General features: G+C 40.5%; 1 protein-coding gene across 1 annotated transcript; it reads left to right on the forward strand.

The window, feature by feature from the left end:
* The first annotated feature begins 3,893 nt into the window (after nucleotides 1-3,893).
* On the forward strand, nucleotides 3,894-5,295 carry LOC131683421 (peroxisomal multifunctional enzyme type 2-like). Its single transcript, XM_058965398.1, has one exon. It carries the CDS (start codon nucleotides 4,193-4,195, stop codon nucleotides 4,847-4,849), a length of 657 nt encoding a protein of 218 aa, XP_058821381.1. The 5' UTR covers nucleotides 3,894-4,192; the 3' UTR covers nucleotides 4,850-5,295.
* Nucleotides 5,296-11,986: the final 6,691 nt, after the last annotated feature.

An 11,986-nucleotide genomic window follows, 5' to 3' on the forward strand; every position in this document is an offset into this window, starting at 1 on the left:
CGCCGAACACCTGTGCGACCAGAAGTACCACCACCGAGGGCGGGGTATCGATTTTCTCCAGTCTGTTGTCATATTTTCCGATCGCCTTCGAAGACGAATAATTTCTCCTGCTGATACTATTCAGCTCACTGATGATTTTGCACAACGCAGTAATACACTTTTGTTTTAAAACGCGATTATACCTATACCGCCGCTTATACACCGAACACAAACACTAAAGTCGAAAGCGCTAACTGCACAGGTAAATAATAGGGAAAATATTTAATATTCAATCACACACCTTTAGCAGCCATCCGCGCTGATAAGGCTTATCCAATCACAACACAAACATTACACAAAGGAACCGAATTCGAACGCAGAAAATTGGGACAAAACAACCGTATAGGTACGTTGAATCCGTAGCCGTGAGAAAAAAATTTGTTTTGATTTTCCGTATCGGACAGAAGGACACTCAGCTAAACAATAACGTAACTCTATCCTTGTTGATTCGCGGCGATCGCGAGAGCAGCACATAAACGACACCGCCGATTTTTCGCCGACACGAAGTGTGCGTTGAACAGAGAAAGCAAACGTGAACCTTGCACGATGTCGAAACGGTTGCCAGTTTACATTTTCATTGATTTTTAATGAAATAATCCAATAAATTTTTGTTTTGAATTCGAATGAAATTTGGATATCACAAGTTATTAAAAGTTAACGAGTACTGGTTGAAAATACCATGCTTGCTGGTTTCCACATAATTCCATCCCTTCGTGAACCAAAATTACGCTTAAATCCTAGTTTTGGTCTATATTTTTTGTTTGCGTTAGTGTTTTCTAGAGAACAATAACTAAATACGGCGAAGGTCAGTTTTTATCAGCTTGTTGGCGTATTTTAGACTGACAAAATGGAAACAGAAAAAATATGGACAAATTTTCTTTTTAAAAAACCGGTATAAAAATATTGATCATGAAAGGATTTACTCAAATTTAATTTGGTTCGTCTGCCAGGGCCCATCAAACCGATTTTCGTATAAGGCTAATAAAATCGGGTGTTTACTGTGTTTTAGATTTGACACAATTATTGAACTCAATAATATAAACTGGCAGCCCTACACCACTGATGATTGCGCAAAGAAAAACATCATTGAAACCAGCTGATGCGCGGTCACTCACTACTACCTATACATGTGTACAGCGCTTTTGAACCTTTATTATTCTTCTGCTTATGAGTCACCGTGCACTACAAAAAATACTAATTAACAACGTAATGCGAAAATCTTATACTAATCCACTGAAAAGTTAAGTTGTTCTTGTAGTATAAAATTGGCAACAAGCGAAGCAACAATTTTTTGCAAATCGCGATATACCTAGGTACTCAATAAAGCGGGTTTGTTTTGCACCGTTTTTTCCCTCGAACTTTACTACGGTTACCCACCGTTATTTTAAGGTCATGCCAATTTCGATGATTTTGGGAAACTCCTTCATTCTAGACAAACACGTGAAAAAGGCCTAAGCGCAAATGACAGCCTCTCTGTGTTTACTTTCTCTCTCTCGATTATTTATGACGTAATCATGATGAATAAAACTTTCCAACATTGTCACGGTGTGTTTGGTAGAACAAGTTAATTCGAAAAAAAGTCGGCATCTCTAAAACTTCAGCATGTGATAGAATGGACTTTCCCTTTCATTTGCAATCAAAATTTAAATAATCGGTCGGGGGCTCCAGAACAACTTTTTCTTTTAACCCTTTACACAGAGAACAGACGTCCATCTTCAGCATTCAACTCGTGTAAAATCTCTAACGGTTTGGGATATCCAAACCAGGTGCGCTGCTGTCGTCATGTTTTTTGTGGCTGAGTTCGACTGAATTGACAGCAGTTATTCCACTACCCAGTCAGACTAGTCCGGAACCGGTTCGGACTTCCAGCATGAATTGGTCGGTGTTAAGTCAGACCGGAATAAGTGTCAATTTATTGATTTTGAGAAAAACGAGTTTAAAGTGTGCATCGCAGCATCCTTTACATTATAATTGAAAATGTATTTTGGCATAACTCTTGCTTATTGTTACATATTTCAAATCTGGTAACATTCGAATATAGCCGAAGAAATTCTTTATCCAGTGGTATAATTATCTCTTTTTTTGATGTTTTGCGACTTAGTCCGCTCTGACTTAACACCGACCAATTCCAGCTCAGATGCATCAACCGATAGAGTCGGAATCGGTTGTTTTCTTTGAGCAAGATTCCATACTGAATCCATTCAGGATTTCGAACCGGTTCCGGAATGGATTTGACAGATAGTTGGGATAGGTTGGTGTGGCGGCGCTAGCGTTTATAGTATATTAATTCAAATGTTTACACACGTTTTTTAAATATTTTTGTTCGATCATGGATGTCTGTTCTCTGTGCCCTTTATAAGGCCCAGAGTTTGGGGCTAATAATGAATGTTATATTAATGGAAACACGGTTCTTTCACTTAGTTTGGAATATATTTACATTTATTAAGTAATAAAAAGTGTTTTGAAAAAGATGGCAATATAGTTGCCACCGCCCGGTAAAAACATTTCATGAAACTATTTCTGAAGGATAATATCCAGCTTTTTACGTGCCATAATGGCGGTCTAAATTGTTTAGTTCGGAATACGTTTAATTGCCCTTTTTTTGACAATAATCGTTTACGTCATCCGCCCAGCGAGAGAAAGTCATCCTACGTTAGTCCAATGCGTTGGTTGTTTATTCAATGAACGCCCGACATTTTCAACTGGGCGTTGCTGTCAAGCTGACGTAAACGATTATTGTCGAAAAGGGACAATCGAACGTATTACGATCCAAATAACTTAGCCCGCCATTCTGGCACGTAAAAAGCTGGATAGGAAGAAATCCAAACAAAAGCTTATGCTAACCGCCATCATGCCCGTTTTTATATAACCATTTTTGTAATCAGAGATGCCAGGTACTTTTTTCAAATGTCTGCAATAATAATTTTATAAGTCTGGGAAGAACAAAAAATGTCAGGAGAGTTAGTGTAACCAAAAGCATTTATATTCAAAAATCTGTAAATATCTGCAACCAAACTAAAAAATCTGCAAATATCTGCGTCATCGAAAAAATCTGCAGCTTAAATTAAAAATCTGCGAATTTGCAGACTTGTCTGCAAATCTAGCATCTCTGTTCGTAATTACTGGATTAACTGTTTTTACCTCCACCTCTATGCAGGCCCGTGCTCAGTACCATTTTTTTAGGGAGGGGAGGGGTTAATTTTATTCGTTTCTTGCAAAAGAAGCGTATTGCAACCTTCAAACTTTAAGATCTTTTCTCAGCTCTGGAGGGCCTTTTCTTTTGTATCAATCGACACAGCTCAACAAATTGAGACAATGTCGAGAAGGAATCCTCAACAGACATCGCTGCCTGTGGCTCATGGTAGTGCGGATTCTTACTGCAGTAATTTGTAGTAAGCTAACCGACTAAACCTGAACCTCGTGTTCCTCCCAGCCTTCACCTTTACACAGTCACCGTTGGGTATTACTTCAGTAGGGATTGTGCGCTTCCTCTTTTTATTATGTGATAATTGTTAGTAGTTATCCCATTACTATTGTTTCTTGCTTGCTGTCCAACTTACGAGGTATACCTAACTTATTTTATATTTGGGTTGGGTTGGGCCACAGCCTCTGTCCAACTAACGAATTTGATGCGCTAGTTGGACCGACTGACAAATGTCAAAAACTCTCCAAACAAGACATTAGTAGTGTAAAAGATTGTTAGATAGATTGTCAAAATAAATTTGCCATGAGATTTTGACGTTCAGATGCTTTTTAATTGGACAATGGTCCAACTAGCGGAGGTCCAACTAAAAAGCGGTCCAGTTAAAGAGTGTCCAACCAGCGAATCACGACTGTACCAACGACACGACTAGACACTTGCATTCCGAAACTGTATCTCAAATCTGACTACCCCTCAGTGACTCAGGTAACTGGAAATGTCAAATTTGATGTTTGCTTAAAATATTCATGAAACTAGCAGCTCTGACGAATCTGTTGCTATATTTTTTTTTCTAATAACAGTAACCCATGGTTACAATATTGTGACTATAAATAAACTGGTTGGAATCTTCAATTCTTTAAAATTAATTTTATGATTATTGGTGAACAAATAAGCTTCCCGGCGCCGAATTTGCTCATTCCAGAGGTCAATTAGCTTGGGTGCGGAGAGAAAATGGTATCAGCTAACGAGAATCAACTGCGTTACGATGGCCGAGTGGTGGTCGTTACCGGTGCCGGTCTAGGTCGCGAATATGCCTTGCTGTTCGGTTCCCGCGGTGCAAAGGTTGTGGTGAATGATTTGGGTGGCAATTTTCACGGTCAGGGCAAATCGAATGCAGCCGATAATGTGGTACAGGAAATCCGAGCGGCTGGCGGAACCGCGGTTCCAGATTACAACTCCGTAGTGGATGGGGATAAAATTATTCAGACTGCAATGGAAGCATTTGGCCGTGTTGATGTTTTGATTAACAATGCTGGAATTTTGCGAGACAAGAGTCTTGCTCGCATTTCCGATGAGGACTGGAATCTTATTCATGATGTACACTTGAAAGGTAGTTTTCTAACGACACGAGCTGCCTGGGCGATCATGAAAAAACAGAACTATGGTCGAATAATTATGACATCCAGCAACTCCGGTGTCTATGGAAATTTCGGCCAAGCCAATTATAGTGCCGCCAAACTAGGATTGGTCGGGTTAGCCAACACAGTCGCAATCGAGGGAGCTAAAAATAACATTCAATGCAATGTAATCGTTCCAACGGCTGCGTCAAGGATGACCGAGGGAATACTTCCAGAGGTTTTGTTCAATGAGCTTAGTGAGTTTCATTGAATTTAAAACTGGCGAAGTAAATTCATTTTTTCTTTGATTTTCGGAACCTAAATTGATTGCTCCGGTCGTTGCTTATCTGTGTCATCAATCCTGTCAGAATACGGGGGCAATAATTGAAAGTGCAGCTGGTTGGGCCACATAGGTCCATTTTGTTAGGGGAAAAGGATCAATTCTCCGTACATCAATCGATGATGATGTTACACCAGAGTATGTTAAGAGTGTTTGGAATAAAGTCACTGACATGTCGGATGCGAAACATCTTAATGCCATCAGTGAAGCCAGCATATCTTTAGTAGACGTACTGGAAAAGTTACGCGAGGGAAAGCATGCCGAAAATTCCGTTACAGAAACATTTAAGTTTAACTTTAAAGTTGTTATAGCGCATTGCGCACAAAGGTGCGACTAAAAGTGCGGAAACGTAAATAAAACTGCGCTTTTACATTGAATTGTCTTGGTGTCTATTACGCACTTATGTATTATCCAACTGTGCAAACGTGAGAATATTTAGGTCAAAGAGAATCCATTTTTCGCTCCCGATAGTTTACTTTAGTCGCTGCTTGCTTTATCCGCTTCCTCCTCTTCCTCGGCGGATTCACTTGCCGACGCTTCTGATTCAGGTTCCCAGTCGGATTTTTCAGATTTCTGTTGAATAAAAATAATCAAATAAAACATTTCGAGCACAGTTACACTACACTGATGAAAAAAGGCTTAAGAATTTCTTAAGTCAGGACTTATGAACCTGCACAATATTGATTCCATTAGACGATTATGTATTTCATAAGTATGGAATTTGTTTGCGGGTTTTATGTTTATCTTAACATTGTTATTGAAGGGTAATTCGATGTTTGTTTCCTCGTCCATCTGGAACAGCGTCACCAGTAAGTGGTAACGAGTTTGACCCTGCTTTGTTGGCGGATCCAACGAAATGACGAAAAACATTTGCCGGTTGTCCTTATGCGGAAGCAGGAACAACCGCAGCACCGACGACGTCGGAATCTTAAAATCATACGTCTTACCGTGCAGCTGGAAAAAGCTCTGGAATACTTTAATGTCGTAGCGACCGCGCGGTGTCAGGCAATGTATCTCTCGGAATATAGCAATTGCGTCACCGGCGTCACCAGACGCAGAAATTACGGAAGCCTGTCTCATCACCTGCTCCTGGAATGCTTCGACAGGGTCAATTTCAGCCGATTCCGCTGTTGGAATGTGGAACCGCATTTCCATCAAATTCACCGGAGCTTCATCGTTCCGGTGAAATTCGACTGTAACTTCGTTCTTTCCGGCATTACACTGGGAAACATGATTCAGCGGGATTTCAAAGCTTGTCTTTCCTTCCACATCGAACGAAAGAACGCTACCTGTAAACATAAAATGGTTGCTATACAGCAACAGAAAATAAAATAAACAAAAAGTGTTGCTGAAAAAAATATGTTTTGGTCGTATCGAGGGGCGACTCAATGAACTGGTAACTGGCGGTAAATTACTCGCACACTTTCTCTTCAAAAGATTTCATGAAGTTTCAGGTCGTGTCGTTGACTGTACCTTTCTTGGCGCTACGTGTTCCTAATTATTTTGTCCTATTTAGCTGGTGCTGAGAGTACTTTGGCTTCGGAATTTCTGCCGATACCGTTTCCCATTTTCGTAAACCATTTATCTCTCTGGCACTAGGACAGATCACAGACAGTGATATTTTTCTGGATCATCTTATCCCGATTGTTTCTGGCTTCGGTGTTTTTCATCCTTAGCTGATGTTGCAATGCAATTTTTTTCCCGGTCTGGAAAATTTCATTCATTGTAATGGGTTTGAGCTCTCCCTCCTCTTTACACAAATTTGCGCACGGGCCTGCCTTTATGTTACCAATTCTCAACTTATATCGATTTGAAACTTTATACCATTTTTTTTTTTAAATAAATTTCGTTCTGGACTGGTCTTTAATCTGTGGTCTCAACTTTCAATTTCTCCTCAAAATCCACCCAGTGAGCAAATTTTCTGGCAGAGACCGCTCTGCTAGATTTCTGTAAGTCTTAGTTTGGCAGCCCTGTTAGATTTCTGCGCGTATCCTGTCTGGTTAGTTGAGCTAGGGCGAACTCGGTTTCGCTCCCGTTTTCTGGCAAATTTTGACAGGAACCGAGCGAAACCCTGGCATAACTCAGACATAAACTATGCAAAGATCCTGGCAATTCCTACCTGGTAGAATTTAGCACGAATCGAGCAAAACATCTGACAAAGATATGGCAGGAAGCGTGCAGAGATCTTGGCCGTACATTTCTGGCTGGATTCTGGATAAAAGTGAGCAGCATCGGTTGGTTTAACCACTTCTGCCAGAAACGGTTGTTGCATTTGAGCGAATGCGTTGCCAGAATTCTCGCACAAATCGCGCAAAATGCTCGCAGAAACTCTGTTAGCATCAATTTCGCTTTGCTCAACTTTTGCTAACTTTCTGCTTGCCACGCTGACCGGGGAACAACGTACGCCCCTATTATATAGCTTAATGACCCAATTAAATCACAGTATCCTTTCTTACCCTATCGAATCGATATCGAACCGTTCAAAACCGTAGCAAACCGCGTGTAAGAAATGATAAGTGCACAGAACCTTTTCAAAAGAAATGCGATGATTGCAATAGACTTTTCTACGGCTCATTTACGTACACGTCACATAACACAAATACTACATCACTAGCTGGTGGAAAATAATAAACAAAGACGGCAAAAGCAAATGGGTTTGTTTTCAACCAAGAAACTGCTTTAGTGTTCGTGAGACCGACCGACAAGAACTCAATGTCAAAACCTGAGGCGTCAAAACAAACTGTCAAAAATTAAGAAGTGCTGCTGCTGATTTTGAGTTTGTGTTTCTTGAGGTAAAAACCAGGCCCCTGCTAGGCAGCCATTTTGTCCTAGCCAACATCTGCCATTGTTTAAAATAAAACAACCCAATGCTATCGCACGGGCGACATGGGCCTAGAGCCGGCTAGGCCCACATATGTTGACTACTGTCAAATATACGAGAGGATGAGGATTTGAATAATCAAATTAACAAGAAACTGTTCGCATTCTCAACGAGAAAACATGTATAGTAATCGAAACCATTAGAGCTTCAAACAGACAATGATTTGTGCCCATGGAGAAGGCAAGGGAAGGATTGCAAGAGTCGACCGAAAACTAGCATAGCTGCCCATTAGCGCGTAAAGCTATAGCAGACCCTCTTTCGATATCAGTTTAGATACGACTCTGTTTTTTTGGGAGCGATGCAAGACTGCTAATGTTTCGGATCTACGAGGGATACAGAGAGTCAGCGAAGTTCCAGCTCGCGACGACTTCCAATCCAATCAAATCGTTCGCGATCAGCATCCAGCAGATCAACATCGATCATAAAGTGCATTTTCACATCATGCTAGAACGCGCGTTCAAAGCTGATGTTAGGGATCATCCATAAATGACGTAGCATTATATGGGGGAGGGGGGAGTCTTGTATTTTGTGATGATGTGTGACGACAGGGGGGTCATGTCATGCTACGTAGCTTTTTTAAAGGGGAATAACTAACATCGCTTTTTATTTTTTTTATTTTACGATGACAAGGGGGGGGGAGAATTACCGTCAAGCTACGTAATTACCAAGGGGGGTATTTGGAGGTTTGTGACGAATGCTACGATGGGGGAGGGGAGTGTTAAAAATCACTCAAAAAATGCTACGTCATTTATGGATCGTCCCTTAGCGGTTTTGGATTTGATTGCGGAGTCGAAAAAAGCTGCCTTCGAAGCACCCCACCCCCACAAGTCCTTAAATCACTGAACTTGAAAGTTCGTTTTTTAATCTAAACTTTTTGATTTAAACTAGCAGGTATATATCAGTAATGCAAGCAGAATTAACTAAACAACGGTTTCTTCATTGATTTTGTAGAACAATAAAAAAATGGCTGGTCTTAGGAATAGAACTCGTGTCGTTGCTTGCTTATACAACACCTACTGTTAACGGCAGACACAAACTCCAGCAGGCATCAGCTTTCTCACGATAAACACATGAAATTAAATTTCCCAGAAACCAAAGGATTCTTGATGCACGCGTCCAACTAACTTGCATATCAATTAACAAAATTAAGACGAATAGTACTCCTCATTATTAGTATTACATTTGTTATTCTGTGAAACATTGATTCGAATACTTCGCTCCACGAAATCTATAGTCGACTGTACCAAGGCTTCTTGTGTTATTTCTCTTCCAATAATTTGGGCGAAAACTGTGGAGAATAATTCGTACAGTAGCATTCTGCTAAAACCAATCAGAAGCACCTTATTCTAGCAACGAGTGATATAGTTTGGAGACTGGCGGCTGGCTTCGGGGTCGATCGTCGGTGTTTGCTGTAAGAAAAACAGTTGCATTCCTATTTGTTTCATTACTGACGATAAGCTTTGATTTTTAGGTAGAAAAGCAGAGTTTGATCAAACTATTGTAAAGAAATTGAACCATACCGATAACATTTGATACTAATTTAACCTGTGACGGGCAATCCAGTTCGAACGAACTGCTATTTTGATGTGAAGAAAAAAAATCGTGGGATTCTTCGATTCCTTATACTTCATCTTCCAGGACATCATCTCGTTCACGTAAGCATTATTATCATTGAAATTATGCCAGCTCTGGTATAACTTGTTAACCTTGTGCAGTTCCATGCCCAGTGCATCAGTATAGGCTCTGAAGACACGCGATGCATCGGCTAAATTAACTTTAACCAGTTTCCTGAGCTGCTTCGGCGCCCGGTAAACACGGGATCTAATGCTATGAGTGTCGATTTCTGGCCCCCTTTGGCAGTTTTGCCAATCTCCTCCCCGATCCACCTTCCCTGCGTACCGGTCCATGCAGCCTCGTCCAACACCTTCCCTTGACTCTGGAGCAGGTTTTCTTTCATACCCTTCACTACCCTTGGATGCTTCCGATTCAACGGAACGGATAACACGTCGTGCTACATTCTGTAACCGGTAGGTGGATATGCTGGACACTGCCGTCGTCCGATTTAGGAAGACAATTCTTCCAGCTTTGTTTAATCGCTGCATAAAGAATCGAGATTGACCGGTGCTGGGTCGGATATTCTGGGACTAAATACGAACGAGTGTTTCGTTGGAATTAGTGGCTTAATATTTCATTGTTGTGGGTACTCTCGAAGCATCAATTTTTCCCCGCGAACTGTCGCCTACAGAACGTTCGGGATGAAGTCGTTTTCGAATTCTCGCTGAAACTGCTTCTGTTCGAAATTCGGGTCGATCTTGTATATCTCGGTCAATGTTTCCGACACTCGTTACTTCGAGAACCGGTTGCCCAGTACGTCGCTCATTTAACTCGTCAGTCGTCTCGAACCCCGAATCATGGAATTCTCCGATTCGATCTTCCAGGACATCATTTTATTCACGATCCGATCTTCATTTTATTTTAACGTTCATTTTAATAACTTCACTGTAGGTGACAACGGTAATAGGTAAAACAAGTGAATTGATGTGTAGGTGAAGTGAAAGTGAACTTGTAGGTGAGAACGGTAATTTTCACCGCGAAGTGATATTCGTAATAAGGACCATTATCTTTCCCATCAGCACTGCTATCGATCCAAATATCTAAACTACAGATTTCATTTTGAAAGTAAAAAAAAAATGCTTCCGCCCAGTACAGCAATGTCGTTCTCATTAAAAAGTAATCACGACTCTATTCACATGTCCGTTTTAGAACAAGCAACGCAACAAACAAAATTTTTATTGACCCCTTCACCCTATTCGCATCGTCACTCACATCACAACATCGAGTCACATTTCAATCCATATTCCCTTAGTCACCTTATGTGACAAAAACTCACTCTATTATAACGAATAAAAAAATACAAGCATAATGTAGCGTTTACATGCCCAGTTTACATTAGTGCTGGTTGCCATCTGCTGGTGCCAGCATGCTGGCAACAATATAAAAAAAAATTTTAACCTTTTCAGTCGCCAAAAATTTTTCCGTTGAACTTGCCTTTAAATCGTATTTGCAAATTGCGTTTGATCCTAGTTGCAATTAGCATAGGCGAGTAGAGTAAACCGTCAAAAAATTCAACTCGCCTGACAATGCTCGTCCGCCTTTTTCTTGACTGGGATGAATGTCTGACATTATTGGCGTAAACAAAATCAACTATATTGTCAACCTAAGGGGGTGTTGAACGTATTACGAACAAGATGATTGAGGCCACCAATTAACGATTATGAAACATTATGCGCTTTTCGGCGGAGTTACTTTACACTGGCGTACACGCCAGCAAGTTTCATACGATTGGCTCAAGACATTGTGCGTTGCGAGATAAACACTCGGCGTGCGATTTTATGAAAGCTCAACTCAAGTAGGCGCGTGACAGTCGCCTATATAAATTCACAGGAAGCTTTTTCCTTGGAGCCTTTGAAAGCACACAGCAGACAGGGAAATAAACATTGAAAGAGGAGACCCTCTCCATTAACAATAGAGACTGCATATTACTAAGAAGTCTTCTATAATTCGCTTATGATCGACTGTCTCATATTCTAGCGGCTCTACCGAAAACGCGCGTAATGTGAGATTTTATTATGAGCGCGACATATGCGTACCAAAATTCCGCCAGATGCTCTAAAAGACACGAACGTCAAAGAAGGCGGCCAATTCGTTGATGTGAACAAAAACTAGCAATAAATTGGAAAATTGATCGTTTTCCAATTAATTAGGGAAATAACAGATGACGCACTTTATAAAATCCCTGTAGAAAAAGACAGCTACATACAAGGTCTGCTTTTCTTTTGTCTCATCGGATGAGGACAGGCGTAAGGCTTCAACTAAGCATTTCTATTCGATCGACCATACTCCAAAAATGTTCCAATTCAACGAGAGAACACCATAGCCTTTTGCTTTATGAATAGAAGTGAAATTCAGTTTTTGCTCTCTTAATAGTAGTAAAATTTTATTATTTTTCATCGAAAATATAATAAGAAAAACGCACTTAACTTATGTACTCTAGGTTTTAGATTTTTCTCATTTTAGTTTTCTCTCTCAATCTGCGTTAAAAATTAAATTGTATTTTGAATCTGCAGTGTGTTATTCATGTTCATCGCCCATCAGGAAAAGTACAGCTTCGAAGTAAACTCAAAAAG

Source organism: Topomyia yanbarensis, chromosome 1, assembly GCF_030247195.1.
Source record: "Topomyia yanbarensis strain Yona2022 chromosome 1, ASM3024719v1, whole genome shotgun sequence".
NCBI lineage: Eukaryota > Metazoa > Arthropoda > Insecta > Diptera > Culicidae > Topomyia > Topomyia yanbarensis.

Excerpts from the sequence above, each read along its gene's own strand:
- LOC131683421 (XM_058965398.1), top strand. The coding sequence starts at position 4,193 with ATGGTATCAGCTAACGAGAATCAACTGCGTTACGATGGCCGAGTGGTG.